Raw genomic sequence first — 23,892 nt, 5'->3', positions numbered from 1 at the left:
CTGACTTCAGGTCTCAGAATGTCAACTGCTGTGGTGTTTTTACAAGTCTGCCATTGCGTGTTGTTCTCTCTTTAGAAGATGTCTGCAGTTTCGAGTCTTCTACTTCTTCCTTCTCATTCTTTTGTACTTCAGTAGATCTATTTGAAGACTCAAGTTCATCACTCTGGTTGCCCTCTGGGTTGATGTCTGACTGCAGCTCTGTGGGTTCATCAACTTCTTGAGATGGATGTTCCTCTTGTATTTGCTGCTTCTTTGGTATCACTACCAATGACCTTCTGCTTCTTTCCTTGGTCAGGTTGGACAATGTATGATCGTGGATACTGTCTCTGATCCCGAACCCAAACTGATTCTCCAGATTGTATGTCTGTCAAATTTTTGATTCTGTGACGTCTGTCATAATTCTCAGATTGAACAGATCTTTCTCTATCCTCTCTCTCTCCCCCTCACTTTTTCCAAGTCTTCTGCACTCACTTGTGGTTTAAGCGCTCTTGGAAGTATAGGAAGTTGTGTTCTTAACCTTCGCCCCATCAACAATTTTCATGGAGCTAAACCATTCTGAAGTGGTGTTGCTCCATAGCTTAAAAGTGCTAACTGAAAATCTTCATTCTTCAATAAAGATTTGACAGTTCTTACACCTCTCTCAGCTTTGTCATTTGCCTGAGGATAACTTGGCGAGCTAGTGATGTGATTTAGTTTCCCAATCCTTTGAATAATTTAGGGAATTCAGCCCTAAAATTCCTTGGTTGTTCCTCCATGCCTTTCAGCTCTTCAACTCTGCATATTAACTGTAAATCTATGCAAGCTTTTCTGCTTAATCGCGAGCAATTCTGGTTCTTAATAATATCTATCTCGGGAATTTCTTTTATCCGGTAACTTGGAATTGTTTCCAGCTCTCCTATTATCTTCAACTCAATGCCTCAAGTGCCACACAGCTTTTTACCTGTTGGTCTGATGCTGACTTTCTTGAGCCACGGCTCCATGGCTGCCAGTATTGAAACGGCTTCTCCAGTGGCCAGTTTGAATGTGGTCTGATAGCCTCCTACAAGAATCTCCGCCATCCAGGAATCTTCACTTGTGGATTTCTCCGAGAAACCGTAATTCAACACATTGTACATCTTGTACTTCGTTAATTTTCGTTACTTTGGGTTTGCTTTTTATATTTTTCAGCCCTGGTTTCTTGCTGCGGCACAGCAACTGGAACTGCCCCTTTTTGCAAATGAAACACTCCGCTTCTCTGGCTGGGCAATTTTCCCACTGCTGCCTCACTCGGCCACACCTAATGCAGTGAGACGCTGCTGCCTCGAGAAGCTCTTCCTGCCTTTCTGTCTTTGACCATCATTTTCCGCCTTCGCTTTCTTTAATCACAAAATTGTTACAGTGCAGAAAGAGGCACTGGCTCTCCAAAAGAGCAATTCACTTAGTTCCATTCCCCGGCTTTCTCCCCGTAATCCTTTTCAGATAACAGTCTAATTTATTTTGAATGCTTCCATTGAATCTACCTCCACCACACACTCAGGCAGCACAGTCCAGACCCTACCCACTCGCTGCATGAAAAAGCTTTTCCTCATGTTGCTTTTACTTCTCTTACCCATTACTTTAAATCTGTGTCCTCTCGTTCTCAATCCTTTCAGGAGTGGGAACAATTTCTCCCTATTTACTCTGTCCAGACCCCTCATGATTTTGAATACCTCTATCAATCACCTCTCAGCCTTCCCTTCTCCAAGGGAAAAAAAAATTCCTAACTTCTCCAATCTATCTTCATAACTGAAGTTCCTCATCCCTGGAACCATTCTCCTGAATCTTTTCTGTACTCTCTCCAATGCCCTCACATCTTTCCTAAAATGTGGCGCCCAGAACTGGACGCAATACTCCAGCTGAGACCAAACTAGTGTCTTATACAAGTTCAACATAACTTCCTTGCTCTATTCCCCTATTAATAAAGCCTAGGATACTGTATGCTTTATTAACCGCTCTCTCGATCTGTCCTGCCACCTTCAATGACTTATGCACATATACACCCAGGTCCCTCTGCTCCTGCACCCCCTTTAGAATTGTACCTTTTATTTTATATTGTCTCCCCATGTTCTTCCTATCAAAATGAAGACTTCACATTTCTCTCCATTGAACTTCATCTGCCGCCTACCCGCCCATTCCACTGATTTGTCTATGTCCTTTTGCAGTTCTACACTAGCCGCCTCACAGTTCACAATGCTTCCAAGTTTTGTATCATCCACAAACTTCGAAATTGTGCCTTGTACACCATGGTCTGGGTCATTAATATATAATCAGGAAAAGCAAGGGTCCCAACACCGACCCCTGGGGAACTCCACTGCAAACCTTCTTCCAGGCCGAAAAACATCCATTAACCACTCCTCTTAGTTTCCTCTCATTCAGCCAATTCCATATTCAACGGAGTCTGCTACTTTTGAAATTGGACTTCCCCTGTCCCCTCGAACGACAACACGGTTAGATTTTTTAACCTCTGTTTGCCTGCTTATCTGAAACGCCTTGGTTAATAGAAGATCATCTCTTGACTGCAGAAGATCTTAGACACCGTTGTCTGCCACTCCGACCACAATCCTATCTCTAATTAACTCTTCCCGTAATATGCTGTATTCACAATCTTCAGCGAGCTTATATAAATTGTTGATAAAAGAATCAATACTTTTTCTCTGCTGAGACCATTTATTGAACTTGACATGCTCGAAAATCATGTTTTTTCTGACATTGAAATGTGACTCTACAGCCTTAATAGTCTCCTCGTAAGTAGCTTTTTCTTCGTCAATGCCCTGTTATGAGGATATCATTTGCACACTCCCCCACGGCATATAACGTACTGACCTGTTGCTCATCTGGTTTCTCTGCGAAACCTGATATAGTACAGTATCTAGTAAATCTTCAGACACATTTCAGTCATGCCGCTGCTTGGTTCTGTCCAGCTACTTTCTCGAAGTTAACCGGTAAAGGGAGTGATTTTTCCATTTCTTCTTCAGTTTACTGTTGCCACCACTGCCACCATATAATATTTTGATGCTAGTAAGGTTTATAAAGAATATCTGAGAGATTGACAGTTACAGGAACGGGAGTTTATTTACATGCATCTGATATCTATGGCTTCCATTTCCCCTCTACATGAGATTCTATACAAGTTCTGTTACATTGCTTCCGTTCTGATGAAACGTTAACTCCACTTCTCTCTCCGCAGATGCTGCCAGACCTGCTGAGTATTTCCAGCACTTTCTGTTTTTATTTGTTACATCATTCTTGTGATGACACTCACAGACTACATATTCTGCCCAGTAACAACCCTATATTACATTATACTACAGTTACAATCTGGCACATGGTGAAGGGCGACACAGTGGCTAGTACCGCAGCCTCACAGCTCCAGCGACCCGGGTTCGGTTCTGGGTACTGCCTGTGCGGATTTTGCAAGTTCTCCCTGTGACTGCGTGCATTTCCTCCCACATGCCAAAGACTTGCGGGTTGATAGGTAAATTGGCTATTGTAAAATAAAATTGCCCCTAGTGTAGGTAGGTGGTAGGAGAATTGAGGGAAGGTGGGGATGTGAGAGGGAAAATGGGATGAATGTAGGAATAGTATAAATGGGTGGTTGATGATCGACGCGGACTCGGTGGACCGAAAGGCGCGTTTCGGAAGGGCAGTGGATGTTGTCTATATAGACTTCAGTAAAGCCTTTGACAAGGTCCCTCATGGCAGACTGGTACAAAAGGTGAAGTCACACGGGATCAGAGGTGAGCTGGCAAGATGGATACAGAACTGGCTCTGTCATAGAAGACAGAGGGTAGCAGTGAAAGGGTGCTTTTCTGAATGGAGAGCTGTGACTAGTGGTGTTCCGCAGGGATCAATGCTGGGACCTTTGCTGTTTGTAGTATATATAAACGATTTGGAGGAAAATATAGCTGGTCTGATTAGTAAATTTGCGGACGACACAAAGGTTGGTGGAGTTGCGGATAGTGACGAGGTTTGTCAGAGGATACAGCAGGATATAGATTGGTTGGAGACTTGGGCGGAGAAATGGCAGATGGAGTTTAATCCGGACAAATGTGAGGTAATGCATTTTGGAAGATCTAATACAGGTGGGAAGTATACAGTAAATGGCAGAACCCTTAGGAGTATTGACAGGCAGAGAGATCTGGGCGTACAGGTCCACAGGTCACTGAAAGTGGCAACGCAGGTGGATAAGGTAGTCAAGAAGGCATACGGCATGCTTGCCTTCATCGGTCGGCATACAGAGTATAAAAATTGGCAAGTCATGCTGCAGCTGTACAGAACTTTAGTTAGGCCACACTTAGAATATTGCGTGCAATTCTGGTCGCCACACTACCAAAAGGGCGTGGAGGCTTTGGAGAGGGTACAGAAGAGGTTTACCAGGATGTTGCCTGGTCTGGAGGGCATTAGCTATGAGGAGAGGTTGGATAAACTCGGATTGTTTTCACTGGAACGATGGAGGTGGAGGGGTGACATGATAGAGGTTTACAAAGTTATGAGTGGCATGGACAGAGTGGATAGTGAGAAGCTTTTTCCCAGGTTGGAAGAGTCAATTAATAGGGGACATAGGTTTAAGGTGCGAGGAGCAAAGTTTAGAGCGGATGTGTGGGGCAAGTTCTTTTACACAGAGGGTGGTGAGTGCCTGGAACTTGCTACCGGGGGAGGTGGTGGAAGCAGGTACGATAGCATCTTGACAAATACATGAATAGGATGGGAATAGAGGGATACGGTCCCCGGAAGTGCAGAAGGTTTTAATTTAGACAGGCATCAAGATCAGCGCAGGCTTGGAGGGCCTGTTCCTGTGCTGTACCGTTCTTTGTTCGGTGCTGTATCTCTCTATGACTCTATGGTGAATTCCAGATTTCATACCAGGTTTTTAGGAGATAGTGCACAGTAAAAGTAGGGGATACTATAGGCTGCTTTCACACATCCCCAAACAGTAAGACAGAGTGCACTATTAGCAGAGGTCTGGGTGCAGGTTGCTTCTACACCCTGACAACAATAAGGTAGCATTACGGAAACGCTGTTTACATATAAATGTAAGCAAAAGGATATTAAGACATGCCGGTAAGACCTATATAACATCACCAGCTTGAAGCAGCTGCAGAGGAAGCAATACTTGTTTTGTTGAACTTTAAGTGTTCATAAATACAGAACATAAAAAGAATTGGGGAGTCAGAAAGGATTAATGATAATTTAGATAGGTTGATAAAAATCCTCCTGCATCTTACAAATGAATATAAGTCTTAGTGATACGCAACTCTCCACTTTACTCGAGATCAGCAATCTATGGTTCCTTAGAACCTGGGAGGTAATCAGATTCCTAAGAACCTGAACTGAAGCCTTTGCTCACTGGTTTCATTACTAATTAACTGGTTTCATTTTCTCGGCAGTATTTTTCACTGTATAAAAAAAGTTACACGAAACACACCAAAGCTGCTTTGAATTCCTTCTGGTTTCCAAAGATTGACCCACCAACTTTCCCAGGCAAACTCACCATGACATCTGTGTCCTCTGCTTCAACAATTTTCGGTGCAAATACAGCGAATGGTAAATCCATACTGGCAGCAGTGACCTGCATTAAATAAGACACATAATGGGGTTTGTTTCAAGAACAGAAATGGTCGCTTAATAGAGGAAAGTAACAAAAATAGCAAATGAACTACTATAATTTACATTTTTATCAATTTCAAATGTCAACTGGGCTGCATGACTGTGAGGTAAGTTATGCAAAGCTCTGTGTCAACATGGTGAAGCAGTAATTGGTTGTAGCAGGGTCCAATGCCAATAAATGCAATTACTCTACACTCACTACATCCACAGTGCACTATTACAATCAGTCAATTTCAACAGGTTAGCAGCTTCTTTAAGGATCTTACAAAATCAAATCAATAGGAAATCAAAGCTGCTATCAGAACAGATAAAAGGGCATTGGAGCTATATTTGTAATACCAGGTTATTGTAATACCACACAGAAGGCTACTAAATAAGGTTGAGTCCTGTGGAATTAATGATCAGATTTGGGTTGGATAAAAAATTAGTTACAGTCTGTGGACAGAAGGTAGTAATTAAATGGCACAATTTCTGTCTGGGGACAGATCACCAGTGCCAAAGCACTGAAACAGTCCTCATAAGTCACAAATGACATCTGAGGTGACTGACTGTGATAAACTATCCCTCCTCATCTTTCTTGACCTGTCTGCAGCTTTTGACACAGTTGGCCACACCATCCTCTTCCTACACCTCTCTTCTGTCGTCCAGCTGCGTAGGACTGCCCTCAGCTAGTTCAATTTTTACCTGCCAATTGTAGTCATAGAATCACCTGCAATGGTTTTTCTTCCAGTTCCCGCAGTTACCTCTGGAGCCCCCCCAAGGATCTATCCTTTGCCCCTTCTAGTCCTCATTTACGGGCTACCTTCTTAGTTGTCTCTGATTTGTCACACTGCTTGTCTGACATTCAGCACTGAATGAGCAGAAATTTCCTCTAAGTATTGGAAAGACTGAAGCCATTGTCTTCGGTCCCCGCCACAAACTCCACTCCCCAACCACTGAATCCATCCCTTTGCCTGATCACTTTGAGGCTGAACCAGACCATTTGCAATCTTCAATCTGACTTGACCCCAAGGGCGGCACAGTGGCACAGTGGTTAGCACCGCAGCCTCACAGCTCCAGGGACCCGGGTTCAATTCCGGGTACTGCCTGTGTGGAGTTTGCAAGTTCTCCCTGTGTCTGCGTGGGTTTTCTCCGGGTGCTCCGGTTTCCTCCCACAAGCCAAAAGACTTGCAGGTTGATAGGTAAATTGGCCATTATAAATTGTCACTAGTATAGGTAGGTGGTAGGGAAATATAGGGACAGGTGGGGATGTTTGGTAGGAATATGGGATTAGTGTAGGATTAGTATAAATGGGTGGTTGATGTTCGGCACAGACCCGGTGGGCCGAAGGGCCTGTTTCAGTGCTGTATCTCTAAAAAAAAAAAATGAGTTTACATACGAATTAGGGGCAGGAGGAGGCCACTCAACCCCTCAAGCCTGCTCCGCCATTCAACAAGAACATGGCTGATCTGATTATAACCTCAACTTCACATTCCCGCCTACCCTTTCACCCCCTATATTATCAAGAATCTACCTACCTCTGCCTTAAAAATATTCAAAGACTCTGCTTCCACTGTCTTTTGAGGAACAGAGTTCCAAAGACTCAGGAGCCTTAGAGAAAAAAAATTCTCATCTCTGATGTAAATGGACAACCCCTTATTTTTAAACAAACAGTGACCCCTGGTTCTAGATTCTCCCACGAGGAAACATCCTTTCCACGTCGAACCTGTCAAGACCCCTCAGGATGTTATATGTTTCAATCACATCGCCTCACTCTCCAGTGGATAAAAGCCTAGCCTGTCCAACCTTTCCTCATAAGGCAACCCACCCATTCCAGCTATCAGTCCAGTAAACCATCTCTGAACTGCTTTCAAAGCATTTACATCCTTCCTTAAATAAGGAGACCAATTCTGTACACAGTACTCCAGATGTGGCCTCACCAATCCCCTGCATAACTGAAGCATAACCTCCCTACTTTTGTATTCAATTCCCCTTGCAATAAATGATGACATTCTATTAGCTTTCCTAATTACTTTCTGTACCTGCAGACTAACCTTTTGCAATTCATGCACAAGGACACCCAGATCTCTCTGCATCTCAGAGCTCTGCAATCTCTCACCATTTAGATAATATGCTTCTTTTTCATTCTTCCTGCCAAAATGGACAATTTCACATTTTCCCACATTATACCCCACTTGCCAGATCTTTGCCCACTCACTTATCTTATCCATAACCCTCTGTAGCCTCCTTATGTCCTCTTCACAACTTAATTTCCTATTTATGTTTGGGTCATCAGCAAATTTAGCAACCATACCTTTGGTCCCTTCATCCAAGTCATTTATATATATTGTAAAATGTTGAGGCCCCAGTACTGATCCCCTTGGTAAATGACCATTTATGCCTGCTCTCTGTTTCCAGTTAGATAGCCAATCTTCTATCCATGCCAATATGTTCAATATGTTACCCCCGACACCATGAGCTTTTATTTTCCGCAATAACCTTTGATGTGGCACCTTATCAAATGCCTTCAGGAAATCCAAGTACAGTACATCCACCGGTTCTCCTTTATCCACAGCAAAGAACTCCAATAAATTGGTTAAACATGATTTCCCTTTCACAAAACCATGCTGACTCTAACTGATTACCTTGAATTTTTCTAGGAGCCCTGCTATAACATCTTTAATAATAGCTAACATTTTCCCTATGACAGATGTTAAGCGAACAGGCCTATAGTTTCCTGCTTTCTGTCTCCCTCCCTTTTTGAATAAAGGAGTTACATTCGCTGTTTTCCAATCCAATGGAACCTTCCTTGAATCTAGGGAATTTTGGAAAATTAAAACCAACTCATCAACTGTCTCACTAGCCAGTTCTTTTAAGACCCTAGGATGAAATCCATCAGGACCCGGGGACTTGTCAGCCCGCAGCTCCAACAATTTGCTCAGTACCACTTCCCTGGTGATTGTAATTTTCTTGAGTTCCTCCCTCCCTTCCATTTCCTGATTTACAGCTATCTCTGGGATGTTACTTGTATCCACGATAGTGAAGCCTGATGCAAAATACCTGTTCAATTCATTTGCCATCTCCTCATTTTCTATTATTAATTCCCTAGACTCACTTTCTATAGGACCAAAGCTCACTTTGTTAATTTTTTCTTTTTAAAATATCTAGAGAAACTCTTAGTCTGTTTTTATATTTCTAGCCAGCTTTCTCTCGTACTCTAATTTTTCCCTCCTTAGTAATATTTTAGTCATTCTTTGCTGTTTTTTATATTTCGTCCAATCTTCTGACCTGCCACCCATCTTTGCACAATTATATGCTTTTTCTTTAATTTTGATACTACCTTTAACTTTTATAGTTAACCAGGGATAGTGGGTCCTCCCTGTGGAATTTTCTTTCTCATTGGAATGTATCTATTCTGTGTATTCTGAAATATCGCCTTGAATATCTGCCACTGCATCTCTATTGACGTATCCCTCAACCTGATTTGCCAGTTCACTTCAGTTATCTCTGCTTTCATGCCCTCATAATTGCCCTTATTTAAGTTTAAAATATTAGTCTTAGAATCACTCTTCTATCCCTCAAACTGAATGTAAAATTCAATCATATTATGATCGCTGCTGCTTACGGGCGCCTTCATTAGGGGGTGATCAACTAATCCTATCTCATTGCACAATACCAGGTCTAGGAAAGCCTGCTCGCTGGTTGGCTCCAGAATGTGCTGTTCGAAGAAACTATCCTGAAAACAAAAAGAACAGTACAGCACAGGAACAGGCCATTCGGCCCTCCAAGCCTGCGCCGATCTTGATGCCTGCCTAAACTAAAACCTTCTGCACTTTCGGGGACCGTATCCCTCTATTCCCATCCTATTCATGTATTTGTCAAGATGCCTCTTAAACGTCGCTATCGTGCCTGCTTCCACCACCTTCCCCGGCAGCAAGTTCCAGGCATTCTATGAACTCCTCATCTAGGCTACTCTTGCCCATCTGATTTTTCCAGTCTATATGTAGATTAAAATCCCCCATGACTAGCGTCGTACCTTTCTGACAAGCTCCCATTATTTCTTCCTTTATACCCTGTCCTACCATGTGGTTACTATTAGGGAGCCTATACATCACTCCCACAAGTGATTTCTTGCCTTTATCATTTCTCATCTCTCCCCAAACCGCTTCCACATCCTGGTTTCCTGAACTTGAGTCATCCCTCTCAATTGTGCTAATACCATCATTAATTAACAGAGCCACCCCTCCAACTTTTCCTGCTTTCTGTCCTTCCCAAATGTCATGTACCCTTCAATATTCATGTCCTAATCTATGTCAGCCTGCAGCCATGTCTCTGTAATGGCTATCAGATTGTAGTTATTTATTTCTATTTGCGCTATCAGTTCATTTGTTTGGTTTCGAATGCTACATGCATTCAGATACAAAGCCTTTAGTTTTGTCCTATTATTTTTGTAACCTCCAGCCTTATCTGCTGATTTACTCTTAGATTTGTACTCTCTGGCCCATCCTGTCACAGTCTGTTTATCATTTCCCATGTTAATACCTTTCTCTCTTGATTTGACTCTACTCTTTGATTTACAACATCTTCCCAAATTTGATCCCTTGCCCCCACTATTTAGCTTCTGACCCCATATCAGAGGGAGATAGAAGTGCAAATATGTAAGCAAATCTGAGAACTGCAAAAACAACAGGACAGTAATAGTCGAGAATTTTTATTACCCCAATATTAACTGGGATAGTTTTAGTATGAAAGGAACTGAGGGCGCAGAATTCTTGAGGTGGATTCAGGAGAACATTTTTGCCCAGTATGTATCAAGTCAAACAAGAGAGGGTGCAGTTTTGGACTTCGTTTTAAGAAATGAAGCTGGGCAGGTGGAAGGAGTGGCAGTGGGAGAGCATTTTGGTGGTCGTGATCATAATTCAGTTAGTTTTAACATAATTCTGGAAAAGGACAAATTTAGAACAGGAGTTAGAGTTCTCAATTGGGGCGAGGTCAATTTTACTAAGCTGAGTGATTTAGCGAAAGTGGACTGCAAACAGGTACTGGAAGGTAAATCAGTGCCAGAGCAGTGGGAGGCAAAGGCGAGATTCAAGGGGTCCAGGGTAAACATGTTCTCACAAAGAGAAAGGGTGGGAGGGCCACATCTAGAGTGCCCTGGATGTCAAGGAGCTTACAGGGTAAGATAAGGCAGAAAAGGAAAGCTTATGCCAACACGGAGAACTCAATACTATAGAAAGCTGAGAGGAGTACAGAAAGTGGAGAGCTAAATCAAAAAGGAAATTCGGAAAGCAAAGAGAGGACATGAAACACTATTGGCAAGCAAAATAAAGGTGAACCCAAAGATGTTTTATCAATACATTAAGCCTAAGAGGATAACTAAGAGTAGGGCCTACAAAAGACCAAAAAGGAAAATGTGTAGGGGCGGAAGACATGGGCATGGCTCTTAATGAATACTTTGCGTGTGTCTTCACAAAAAAAGGGGACAATGCGGATATTGTAGATAAGGAGGAGGAGTGTGAAGTATTGGATGTGATAAACAAAGGGAGAGAGGAAGTATTAATGGGATTAGCATCCTTGAAAGTGCACAAATCACCTGGGCCAGATGAAATACACGCCAGGCTGTTAAAAGAAGCCAGGGATGAAATAGCGGATGCTCTGACCATCATTTTCCAATCCTCACTGGATAATGGTGTGGTGACGGAGGAATGGAGGACTGCTAACATTGTACCTTTGTTTAAAAAGGAAGCAAGGGATAGACCAAATAATTACAGCCCAGTCAGTCTAACCTCAATAGTGGCCAAATTATTGGAATCAATTCTGAGAGACAGGATAAACTGTCACTTAGAAGGGTACGGATTAATCAAGGATAGACAGCATGCATTTGTTAAGGGAAGATCGTGCCGGTCTACCTTAATTAAATTTTTTGAAGTAACAAGGAGGATTGATGAGGGTAGTGCAGTTGATGTGGTCTACATGGATTTTAGCAAGGCTTTTGACAAGGTCCCACATGGAAGACTGGTTAAAAAAATAAAAACCCATGGGATCCAGGGAAATGTAGCAAGCTGGATACATGCTATGTGGGAAATCAGGGATGCTTCCTGTGTCCCTCACAACCATGTGTGCAGGAAGCGTATCCAGTTGTACATAACATTGGTTAGGCCGCACTTGGAGCACTGTGTGCAGTTCTGGTCGCCGCACTACAGGAAAGATGTGATTAAGCTAGAGAGGGTGCAGAAAAGATTCACAAGGATGTTGCCTGGTTTGGAGGGCTTGAGTTATAAAGAGAGATTGGATAGGCTGGGTCTGTTTTTCCTGGAGCGAAGGAGGCTGAGAGGGGACATGATACAGGTATATAAAATTATGAAAGGCATAGATAGCCAGAGTCTGTTTCACATGGTAGGGGTGACTAAAACTAGAGGGCATAGATTTAAGGTGAGAGGGAGGAGGTTTAAAGGGGATCAAAGGGGTAAATTTTTCACACAAAGAATAGTGGGTATCTGGAATGAGCTGCCAGAGGAGGTGGTGGAGGCAGGAACAGTAGTAACATTTAAGAGGCATCTGGACAGGTACTTGAATGAGCAAGGCATAGAGGGATATGGAATTAATGCAGGCAGGTGGGATTAGTATAGATAGGCATCTTGGTCGGCATGGACGTGATGGGCCGAAGGGCCTGTTTCTATGCTGTACGACTCTATGACTCTACCTGCAGCTACTGACTACCTGCATTATGGAGCTAGAGCTGCGGGTGGATTCACTGTGGAGCATCCCCGAAGCTGAGGACGTCGTGGATAGCATGTTTAGAGAGGTGGTCACACTGCAAGTAATGGCAGCACAGGCAGAAAAGGGATGGGTGACCACCAGGCGGAGTAGTAGGCGCAGGCAGGTAGTACAGGAATCCCCTGTGGCCATCCCCCTCTCAAACAGATATACCGCTTTGGATACTGTTGGGGGGGGATGGCCTCCGAGGGGAAAGCAGCAACAGCCAGGTCTGCGGCACCAAGGATGGCTCTGCTGCACAGCAGGGCGAAAAAGGAGTGGAAGAGCTATTGTGATAGGGGATTCTATCGTAAGGGGTACAGATAGGCGTTACTGAGGCCGCAAACGTGACTCCAGGATGGTATGTTGCCTCCCTGGTGCTAGGATCGAGGATGTCACGGAGCGGCTGTAGGACATTCTGAAGGGGGAGGGTGAGCAGCCAGAGGTCGTGGTACATATTGGTACCAACGACATAGGCAGAAAAAGGGATGACGTTCAGCAACAAGAATTTAGGGAGCTAGGTAGCAGATTAAAAAGCAGGACCGCTCTGGATTACTCCGGTGCCATGTGCTGGTGAGTTTAGAAATAGGAGGATAGATCAGATGAATGCGTGGCTGAGGACATGGTGTAGGAGGGAGGGCTTTAGTTTCCTGGATCACTGAGTCTGTTTCTGGCAAAGGCGGGACCTGTACAAGTTGGACGGGTTGCACCTGAACCAGAATGGAACAAACATCCTTGCTGGGAGGTCTGCTAGTGCTGTTGGGGGGGTGGGGTGGGTTTAAACTAATTTGGCAGGGGGATGGGTTACAGAGTGGAGATACAGTAGGGGGTAATATAGAATAGAAAGCGAGTCTGTCTGGAAGGCAGAGCAAATATAGACCTGGTAAGGCACAAGTGAAAAATGCAAGGTTGGATTGCATCTATTTTAATGCAAGGAGTCTTACTAGTAAGGCAGATGAATTGAGGGTGTTGATTAGCACATGGGATTATGACATTATTGCTATCACAGAGACATGGTTGAGTGAGGGGCAGGACTGGCAGCTCAATTTTCCAGGGTATAGAATCTTCAGGCGCGACAGGGGAGGGGACAAAAGAGGAGGTGGCATTGCACTGTTGATCAGGGAGTCAATTACTGCAGTAAGGAGGGACGATATCTTAGAAGGTTCCTCAAATGAGGCCATATGGGTAGAAGTTAAAAACAAAAAGGGGGCAATCAATCACTTGGCTGGGAGTGTACTACAGGCCTCCAAACAGTCAGGGAGAGATATAGGAGCAGATATGTAGGCAAATCTCAGAGAGGTGTAAAAACAATAGGGTAATAATAGTAGGAGATTTCAACTTCCCCAATATTAACTGGGATAGTCTCAGTGCAAAAGGCTTAAAGGGGGCAGAATTCTTAAAATGCATACAGGAGAGCTTTTTGAGCCAATATGCAGAAAGTCCTACAAGAGAAGGGGCAGTACTGGACCTAATCCTAGGGAATGAAGCCGGACAAGTGGTAGAAGTGTCAGTGGGGGATCATTTTGGGGATAGTGACCATAACTCTAAGATTTAAGGTGGTTTGGAAAAGGACAAAGATGGACCAGAAATAAAGGTACTGAATTGGGAGAAGGCTGATTTCAAAGTGATAAAACAGAATCTGGCCAAAGTGGACTGGGAGCAGCTACTTGTAGGAAAGTCTATATCAGATCAGAGGGAGTCATTCAAAGAGGAAATTGTGAGAGTTCAGAGGCAACATGTACCTGTTAAGGTGAAGGGTAGGACTAACAGGCCCAGAAAACCCTGGATGTCAAGGGATATAGAGGATTGGATCACGAAAAAAAAGAGGCTCATGGCAGATCCCAAGAGCTGAAAACAGCGGAGGCACTACAGGAGTAAAGAAAGTGTAGGGTGGCACTTAAAAAAGTAATTAGGAGAGCAAAGAGGGGACATGAAAAAACACTGGCAGGCAAGATAAAGGAAAATCCTAAGGCGTTTTATAAGTATATTAAGGGTAAGAGGATAACCAGGGAAAGAGTAGGGCCCATTAGGGACCAACATGGCAATCTTTGTGTGGAGCCTGAGGACATAGGTGAGGTTTTAAATGATTACTTTTCATCTGTGTTCACTATGGAGAAGGAAAATGTAGATGTAGAGAACAGGGAGGGGGATTGTGATATACTTGAACATATTAGCATTGAAAGGGAGGAAGTATTAGCTGTTTCAGTGGGCTTAAAAGTGGATAAATCCTCAGGCCCAGATGAGATATATCGCAAGCTGTTATGTGAGGTAAGGGAGGAGATAGCAGGGGCTTTGACACAAATTTTCAAATCCTCTCTGGCCACAGGAGAAGTACCAGAGGACTGGAGGACAGAACGTGGTAACATTCTTCAAGAAGGGTAGCAGGGTTAAACCAGGTAATTACAGGCCGGTGAGTCTAACATCAGTGGTTGGGAAAATATTGGAAAAAATTCTGAGGGACAGGATTAATCTCCACTTGGAGAGGCCGGGATTAATCAGGGATAGTCAGCATGGCTTTGTCAGGGGTAGATCGTGTCTAACTAACTTGATTGAATTTTTTGAGGAGGTGACTAGATGTGTACATGAAGGTAAAGCAGTAGATATAGTAGACATGGATTTCAGTAAAGCTTCTGATAAGGTCCCACACGTGAGATTGGTTAAGAGGATAAGGGATCCAGGGCAATTTTGGCACATTGGATCCAAAATTGGCTTAGTGGCAGGAGGCAGAGGGTAATGGTCGAGGGCTGTTTTTGCAATTGGAAGCCTGTGACCAATGGTGTATCACAGGGATTGGTGCTGGGACCCTTGCTGTTTGTAGTGTACATTAATGATTTAGACGTGAATATAGGAGGTATGATCAGTAAGTTCGCAGATGACATGAAAATTGGTGGTGTTGTAAATAGTGAGGAGGAAATCCTTAGATTACAGGGAGATATAGATGGGCTGGTAAGATGGGCGGAGCAGTGGCAAATTGAAGTTAATCCTGAAAAGTGTGAGGTAATGCATTTTGGGAGGACTAACAAGGCAAGGGAATATACAATGGACGGTAGGACCCTAGGAAGTACAGAAGGTCAGAGGGACCTTGGTGTACATAGATCACTGAAGGCAGCAGCACAGGTAGACAAGGTGGTTAGTTAGGCATATGGGATATTTGCCTTTCTTAGACGAGGCATCGAATATAAGAGCAGGGAGGTTATGATGGAGCTGTATAAAACGCCAGTTAGGCCACAGCTGGAATACTGTGTACAGTCTGGTCACCACACTATAGGAAGGATGTGATTGCACTGTAGAGGGTGCAGAGGAGATTCACCAGGATGTTCACAGAATCACAGAATAATACAGTGCAGAAGAGGTCCTTCGGCCCATCGAGTCTGCACCGATGCATTAAAGACACCTGACCTGTCTACCTAATCCCATTTGCCAGCACTTGGCCCATACCCTTTGAATGTTATGACGTGCCAAGTGCTCATCCAGGTACTTTTTAAAGGATGTGAGGCAACCCGCCTCTACCACCCTCCCAGGCAAGGCATTCCAGACTGTCACGACCCTCTGGGTAAAAAAGTTCTTCCTCAAATCCCCCTTAAACCTCCCACCCCTCACCTTAAACTTGTGACCCCTCGTAACTGACCCTTCAACTAAGGGGAACAGCTGCTCCCTATCCACCCTGTCCATGCCCCTCATAATCTTGTACACCTCGATCAGGTCACCCCTCAGTCTTCTCTGCTCCAGCGAAAACAACCCAAGCCTATCCAACCTCTCTTCATAGCTTAAATATTCCATCCCAGGCAACATCCTGGTGAATCGCCTCTGCACCCCCTTCAATGCAATCACATCCTTCCTATAATGTGGCAATCAGAATTGCACACAGTACTCCAGCTGTGGCCTTACCAAAGTTCTGTACAACTCCAACATGACCTCCCTGCTTTCGTAATCTATGCCTTGATTGATAAAGGCAAGTGTCCCATATGCCTTTTTCACCACCCTATTAACCTGCCCTTCTGCATTCAGAGATCTATGGACAAACACGCCAAGGTCCCTTTGTTCCTCGGAACTTCCCAGTGTCAGGCCATTCACTGAATACTTCCGTGTCACATTACTCCTTCCAAAGTGTATTACCTCACACTTTTCAGCGTTAAATTCCATCTGCCACTTTTCTGCCCATTTGACCATCCCGTTTATATCTTCCTGTAACCCAAGACACTCCACCTCACTGTTAACCACTCGGCCAATCTTTGTGTCATCCGCGAACTTACTGATCCTACCCCCCACATAGTCATCTATGTCATTTATATAAATGACAAACAATAGGGGACCCAGCACAGATCCCTGTGGTACGCCACTGGACACTGGCTTCCAGTCACTAAAACAGCCGTCTGTCATCACTCTCTGTCTCCTATAGCTAAGCCAATTTTGAATCCACCTTATCTAGTTACCTTGTATCCCATGTGCATTTGCTTTCTTGATAAGTCTCCCATGTGGGACCTTGTCAAAGACTTTGCTGAAATCCATGTAAACTACATCAACTGCACTACCCTCATCTACACACCTGGTCACATGCTCAAAAAATTCAATCAAATTTGTTAGGCATGACCTCCCTCTGACAAAGCCATGCTGACTATTCCTAATCAAATTTTGCCTCTCCAAGTGGAGATAGATTCTCTCCTTCAGAATTTTCTCCAATAGTTTCCCTACCACTGACGTGAGACTCACTGGTCTGTAGATCCCTGGCTTATCTCAACAACCTTTCTTAAATAGTGGGACCACATTAGCTGTTCTCCAGTCCTCTGGTACCCCCCCCATGGCCAGAGAGGAATTAAAAATTAGGGTCAGAGCCCCTGAAATTTCCACCCTCGCCTCCCACAGCATCCTGGGACACAAATCGTCCGGACCTGGAGATTTGTCCACTTTTAAGCCTTCCAAAACCTCCAATACCTTGTCACTCCCTATGACAATTTGCCCAAGAACCTCACAGTCTCTCTCTCTCGGTTCCATATCTACATCCTCATTCTCTTGGGTGAAGACAGATGTGAAGTATTCGTTCAACACCCTATCAATGTCCTCTGGCTCCACCCACAAATTTCCCCCTTGGTCCCTAATGGGCCCTACTCTTTCCCTGGTTATCCTCTTCCCATTGATATACTGATAGAATATCTTGGGATTTTCCCTACTTTTACCAGCCAGCGCTTTCTCATAGCCCCTCTTTGCTCTCCCAATTGCTTTCTTAAGCTCCATCCTACACTTTCTGTACTCCACTAATGCTTCCATTGATTTGCTCTCCTTGCATTTGCTAAAAGCCTCTCTTTTCCTTCTCATCGTACCCTGAATGTTTCTGGTCATTCATGGTTCTCTGGGCTTGTTGCTCCTACCTATTACCCTAGAGGGAACATATTGGGCCTGTACCCTCATTTCCTTTTTGAATGCCCCCCACTGCTCTTCTGTAGATTTCCCGACAAGTAATTCTTTCCAGTCTACCTTGGCCAGATCCTGCCTTATTTTACTAAAATTTGCTCTCCCCCAATCCAAAACCTTCTTTTGCAACTTGTCTATTTCCTTCTCCATAACAAGCTTAAACTGTACCATGTTATGGTTGCTATCACCAAAATGGTCCCCCACCATCACATCAACCATCTGTCCGGCTTCATTCCCCAGAATTAGGTCCAGCACTGCACCCTCCCTTGTTGGATCCTCTACATATTGAGCTAAAAAGTTCTCCTGTATACATTTTAAGAACTCCACTCCATCTAAGCCCTTAACACAATGACTATCCCAACTAATGTTGGGAAAGTTGAAATCACCTAATATAATTGCCCTATTATTTTTACACACCTCTGCAAATTGCGCACATATTTGCTCCTCAATTTCCCACTGACTATCTGGGGGTCTATAATAAACACCTAGCAATGTGGCTGTCCCTTTTCTATTCCTAAACTCTACCCATACAGCTTCATTTGATGCCCCCTCCAAGATATCATCTCTCCTTACTGCAGTAACTGATTCCTTAACTAATATTGCAATGCCCCCTCCTCTGTCTCGCCTGAAGATTCAATATCCCGGGATACTGAGCTGCCAATCCTGCCCCTCCCTCAACCATGTCTCCGTGATGGCTACTATATCACAATTCCACGTGTCAATCCTTGCCCTTAACTCATCCGTTTTACCTGCAATACTCCTGGCATTAAAGTCGAGGCCTTCCATCCTGGTCTTACTCCCTTGAAACTTACTTCCGCTGTATTCCCTCTGACTTGTTCGCTTTCCTGTGTTTAGCTGTGTCCCTATTCTGCTAGGAGTCTGCATCCCCTCCCCCTGCCAAATTAGTTTAAACTCTTCCCAACAGCACTAGCAAACCCACCAGCAAGGATGTTAGTCCCCCTCTGGTTCAGATGTAGACTGTCCCGCTTGTACAGGTCCCACCTTCCCCAGAAACGGTCCCAGTGGTCCAGGAATCTAAAACCCTCCCTCCTGCACCAACTCTTAAGCCACGCGTTCATCTGTGCTATTCTCCTATTTCTATACTCGCTAGCACGTGGCACTGGGAGTAATCCAGAGATTCCAACCCGAGAGGTCTTGCTTTTTAGTCTATTGTCTAACTCCCTGAATTCTTGATGTAAGACCTCATCTCCCTTTCTACCTATGTCACTGGTACCAACATGTACCATGACCTCTGCCTCATCACCCTCCCCATTCAGGATGCCCTGCAGCCATTCAGTGACATCCCGGACCCTGGCACCAGGGAGGCAACACACCATCCTGGAGTCACGTTGATGGCCACAGTAGTGCTTATCTGTTCCCCTGACTATAGAATCCCCGATTACTATTGCTCTTCTTCTCTTTCCCCCTTCCTGTGCAGACAGGCTGCTTGTGGTGCCAGAAGTTTGGCTCTGCCCGCACTCCCTGGAGGAACCAGCCTCATCAGCCTCCAAAATGGAATACCGATTTGCAAGCAGGACCCCAGGGGACTCCTGAACTACCTGCCCATTTCTCTTGGACTGCCTGGCGGTCACCCATTCCCTTCCTTCCTTCCTTCCTCAAGTCCCTTCAGCTGCGGTGTGACCACCTCTCTATACGTGCTATCCACAATGCTCTCAGACTCGCGGATGCTCCACAGTGTTTCCAGCCGCCTTTCCAGCTCTGAAACCCGAGCTTCCAGGAGCTGCAGCTGGACACACTTGCTGCACACATGCTGGTCCCGGGGACTGGAAATGTTCCCGGATTCCCACATGCAGCAAGATGAGCAAGCTACGGCTTTAAGCTATCCTGCCATGACTAAACCCTTTAAAGTTAAAACTTTAGAAGACTATTATAATTTAAAAAAACAACTAAGTCTTGCTAAAACAATGACTTACAATTCAATCCAGTTTGAAAAATACCCACCAGGACTTACTCACCAGTCAGCTGTGCTCTTTGGAAAGTCTCGGCTCCCCTCACTCTGAGGACAGAGAGGAAATGAAAGGAGCTCCTTGCTCCCTCCTCACCGAACTTCCTCACTCACCAAATTTCCACTTTAGCACTCTAATGCAACCCAAGTCAGCACTCTAGTGCAAACAAGGTCAGCATTGTAAGATGGCCCACTTTTATACTGACTGACTCTAGCCCCTGAAAACTGGTTTAAGCCAATTCTCTAATTAACAAGGTGCAGCTGCAAGCAGAGCCTGAGTGAACTCTGTTTAAAGTTGGTTTAAAACTCACCACCTCCAACCCAAACAGCAACTGTTAAGTTAATCTGCTAAATAAAAGACAGACTAGACCTAAGATAAAATTAACCCTTAATTACCCTCACTCACCAAACTTCCACTTTAGCACTCTAATGCAACCCAAGTCAGCACTCCAGTGCAAACAAATGCTGCCTGGGCTGGAGCATTTCAGCTATGAAGAAAGACTGAAAAGGCTAGGGTTGTTTTCCTTGGAGCAGAGAAGGCTGAGGGGGGACATGATTGAGGTGTACAAGATTATGAAGCGCATTGATAGGTTAGATAGGAAGAAACTTTTTCCTTTAGTGGAGGGGTCAAGAACCAGGGGGCATAGATTTAGGGTAAGGGACAGGAGGTTTAGGGGGGATTTGAAGAGAACTTTTTTCACCCAGCGGGTGGTTGGAATCTGGAATGCACTGCCTGAAGTGCTGGTGGAGGCAGGAACCCTCACAACATTTAAGAAGTATTTAGATGAGCACTTGAAATGCCATAGCATACAAGGCTATGGGCCAAGTGCAGGAATATGGGATTACAATAGTTGGGTGCTGGATGGCCGGCACAGACACGATGGGCCAAAGTCCCATCTCTATGACTAAAAGAGGCTCAGTGGCAGGAAACAAAGGGTAATTGTTGACGGGTGTTTTTGCGACTGGAAAGTTGTTTCCAGTCACTATGCTCAGCACTATGTCCCCTGCTTTGTGTGGTATATATTAACGATTTGGACATAAAGGTAGGTGGCATGAACAAGAAGTTTGCAGACAACACAAAAATTGGCCGTGTGGTTGATAGCGAGGAGGATAGCTGTGGACTGCAGGAAGATATCATCGGACTGGTCAGGTAGGCAGAAAAGTGGCAAATGGAATTCAACTCCAAGTGCGAGGTGTTGCATTTCAGGAGGTCAAACAAGACAAAGGAATACACAGTTAATGGCAGAATACGGAGCGATATAGAACAAGTGAGGGACCTCGGAGTGGATGTCCACAGATCCCTGAAAGTAGTAGGACAGGGCGATACGTGATTAAGGCGGCATATTGAATCCTTTCCTTTATTAGCCGAGGAATAGAATATAAGAGCAGGGAGGTATCAATCATTATTTAGGGAACCACTTGAGTATTGTGTGCAGTTCTGGTCACCTCATTACAAAAAGGATATAATGGCACTATAGAGTGTACAGAGGAGATTTACGAGGATGTTGCCAGGACTGAAAAAATGCAGCTATGAGGAAAGATTGGATAGGCTGGGGTTGCTCTCCTTTGAACAGAGGATGCTAAGGGGTCATTTGATTGAGATGTACAAAATTGTAAGGGGACTGGATAGAGTGGATGTGAAGGGCCTATTTACCTTAGCAGAGAGGCCAGCGATGAGGGGCATAGATTTAAAGTAATTGGTACAGAGATTAGAGATGAGGAAAAGTTTTCACCCAGAGGGTGCAGGGGTTTGGATTTCAAAGTCTGTAAGGGTAGTAGAGGCAGAAACCCTCAACTCATTTAAAAGGTGTCTGGATATGCACCTCAATTGCTACAACCGCAGGGCTAAGGACCAAATGCTGGAAAGTGGGATTAGGCTGGGTGGCTTGTTTTTTGGCTGGAGCTGACACGATGGACTAAGTGGCCTCTTTTTGTGCTGTGAACTTTCTATGATTCTATCTGCTCCATCACCAAAACCACCTACTTTCGTCTTTGTAACATTTCCCATGTCCAACCCTGCCTCAGCTCATCTGCTGCTGAAATTCTCATCCATGTCTTGTGCTCCCTCTAAACTTGACCACTCCAATACTCTCCTGGCCAGCCTCCCATTTTCGACCATTGACAATCTGAGCACATGCAAAACTCAGCTGCCTGGATCTTAACTCGGACCTTTCCTATTCACTCATCACCCGTGTTGACTTTCATAGGCTCCCGGTCCAGCAATGCCTCAATTTTAAAATTCTCATTTTTGTTTTCAAATATTGCCATGACCTCGCCCCTCCCTATCTCTTTAATAACTTCCAGTCCTTTGAAATCTCTGTGCGCTTCCAATTCTGTCCTCCTGCGCATTCTTGATGTTAATTACTCCACTATTGGTGGCTGTGCCTTCAACTGCCTTGGAATTCCCTCCCTAAAACTCTTGGCCTTCCTAGCCCTCCCTCCTCCTTCAAGACATTCCTTAAAACCTAACTCAATGACCAGTTACCTGTCCTAATAGCTCATTATGTGGCTTGGTTTTAAATTTTGTTTGATAATGCCCCTCTGAAGTGCCCTGGGACATTTTACTCACTTGAAAACATCGAGGAGTTGTTGCTGTAGTGGAGTCCCACAGGGGTTGGTGTTAAGAGTCAGCGCTCATCACCATCTTTATCAATGATCTGAATTAGGTGTTGGGGGAATTGTCAGCAAAGTGGCAGATGATATAAAGAGTTTGGGTGGTCCTTAGATGAGAAAAAACAGAATACAGATCCATCCAGATGTGATAGGGGAATGGGCCAGTCTGTATCGGACGGATATCTTAATATGGATAAATATGCACTTGGGCAGGGGGTGATGCCAAACGTGTGTATATCATGGTTGGAGAAGAACCTGCATGTTATATACAAGTCACTGAAGGTCCATAAGCAGTGCTGCGAGGCTACTGAAAAAGCAGATAGAGTGTTAGGATGTATTGCCAGGACAATTAAATACAAAACAAGGAATGTATCTGTCCCTGTTCAAGGCCTTTATCAGGTCACATTTAGAATACTGTGTTCAGTTTTTGTCCCCTCAAATGGCGGGTTATGCAGAGTTCTAAGAAAAGTTTCAGTGGAGGACCACTAGATTGTAACCTTGTTACACAATGGGCTTAAGAGAATTAGAGCTTTCTACTCTAGAAAAGCGTAGACTTCAAAGATTTGACTGAGATCTTTAAAATAATGTAAGGATAGGAACAGAGGAGCAGGAGTAGACCATTCAGCCCACTGAGCTTGCCCCGCCATTCAATATCATGGCTGATCATCCACTTCAATGCCTTTTATATCCCTGATATGAGACTCAGTTCATATGAATAAGCCATTTGAGCTAGATAGGTTAGACAGTCAGGAGCCATAGTACAAGTTTCATAAGCAGAGAACTAGTTTACATGTTAGGAGGTACGACTGTTCACAGAAAGTTGTTGACCTCTGAAAGAAGCTGTCAACAAATGCAGTGGAGTGCAGAGTTACTGCAAACATTCAAAAGGGAGCTGGATGAGTTGCTGAGTGTGGCCAACATAACCTAATTTGGAAACTAGGTAGGTACTGGAGGGTTGGTAGGGGCAAGGGATTTATTCCAGTCAATGCGGTCTTCTGCAGCTGGTTTGATTTCCTTTGGGGAAACCGGACAGGAGTTTCCCAGAGTTGCTTTCCCCTAAATTAACTTGCATTTTTTGTCTCTCTCAAAGGCTTGTGAGGCTGGGTGGTGATAGGAGCCATGGTGTGTATAAATTACACCTTGACAGTATGGGCTAAGCTTGATGGTATTTTCCTGCAGCATTATGTTTATATGTTTGTATGTTAACAAACAGACAAGAGAAGATCACTCAAAGACAACACAGTTTTTAAAAATTCATTCATGGGATGTGGGCGTCGCTGGCCAGGCCAGCATTTATTGCCCATCCCCAATTCTGTTTGAGGAGACTTCCACATTACAAGGCAATGTGTGCTTGTGTAAAAAGAGCGAAGGGTTGGCAGAAAATGTCTCAAGCAACATCATCACTACTGAACTGTAAATTTGAAATTAAGTATGGGAAGATGTCTCGTATAAATTTTCTAGTTCAGTAATTTACCCTTTTATTTCATAAAATCTAAACACACATGGTTCCTAATATAGAGAACATACTGATAATCTAGTGCCCA

General features: G+C 44.2%; 1 protein-coding gene across 4 annotated transcripts in view; it reads right to left on the bottom strand.

Moving 5' to 3' along the window:
- Positions 1-23,892, bottom strand: part of atg13 (ATG13 autophagy related 13 homolog (S. cerevisiae)) — a 173,880-nt gene that overhangs the window by 10,576 nt on the left and 139,412 nt on the right. For all 4 annotated transcript variants that reach the window (XM_068045973.1, XM_068045976.1, XM_068045974.1 and 1 more), the window contains one exon: positions 5,510-5,587. In XM_068045973.1, the coding sequence (XP_067902074.1) occupies positions 5,510-5,587 (78 nt within the window). The remainder of the gene's footprint in view (positions 1-5,509; positions 5,588-23,892) is intronic.

Source organism: Heterodontus francisci, chromosome 14 (genome assembly GCF_036365525.1).
Source record: "Heterodontus francisci isolate sHetFra1 chromosome 14, sHetFra1.hap1, whole genome shotgun sequence".
Lineage (NCBI taxonomy): Eukaryota > Metazoa > Chordata > Chondrichthyes > Heterodontiformes > Heterodontidae > Heterodontus > Heterodontus francisci.
This window is presented reverse-complemented; position numbering and strand designations above follow the sequence as displayed.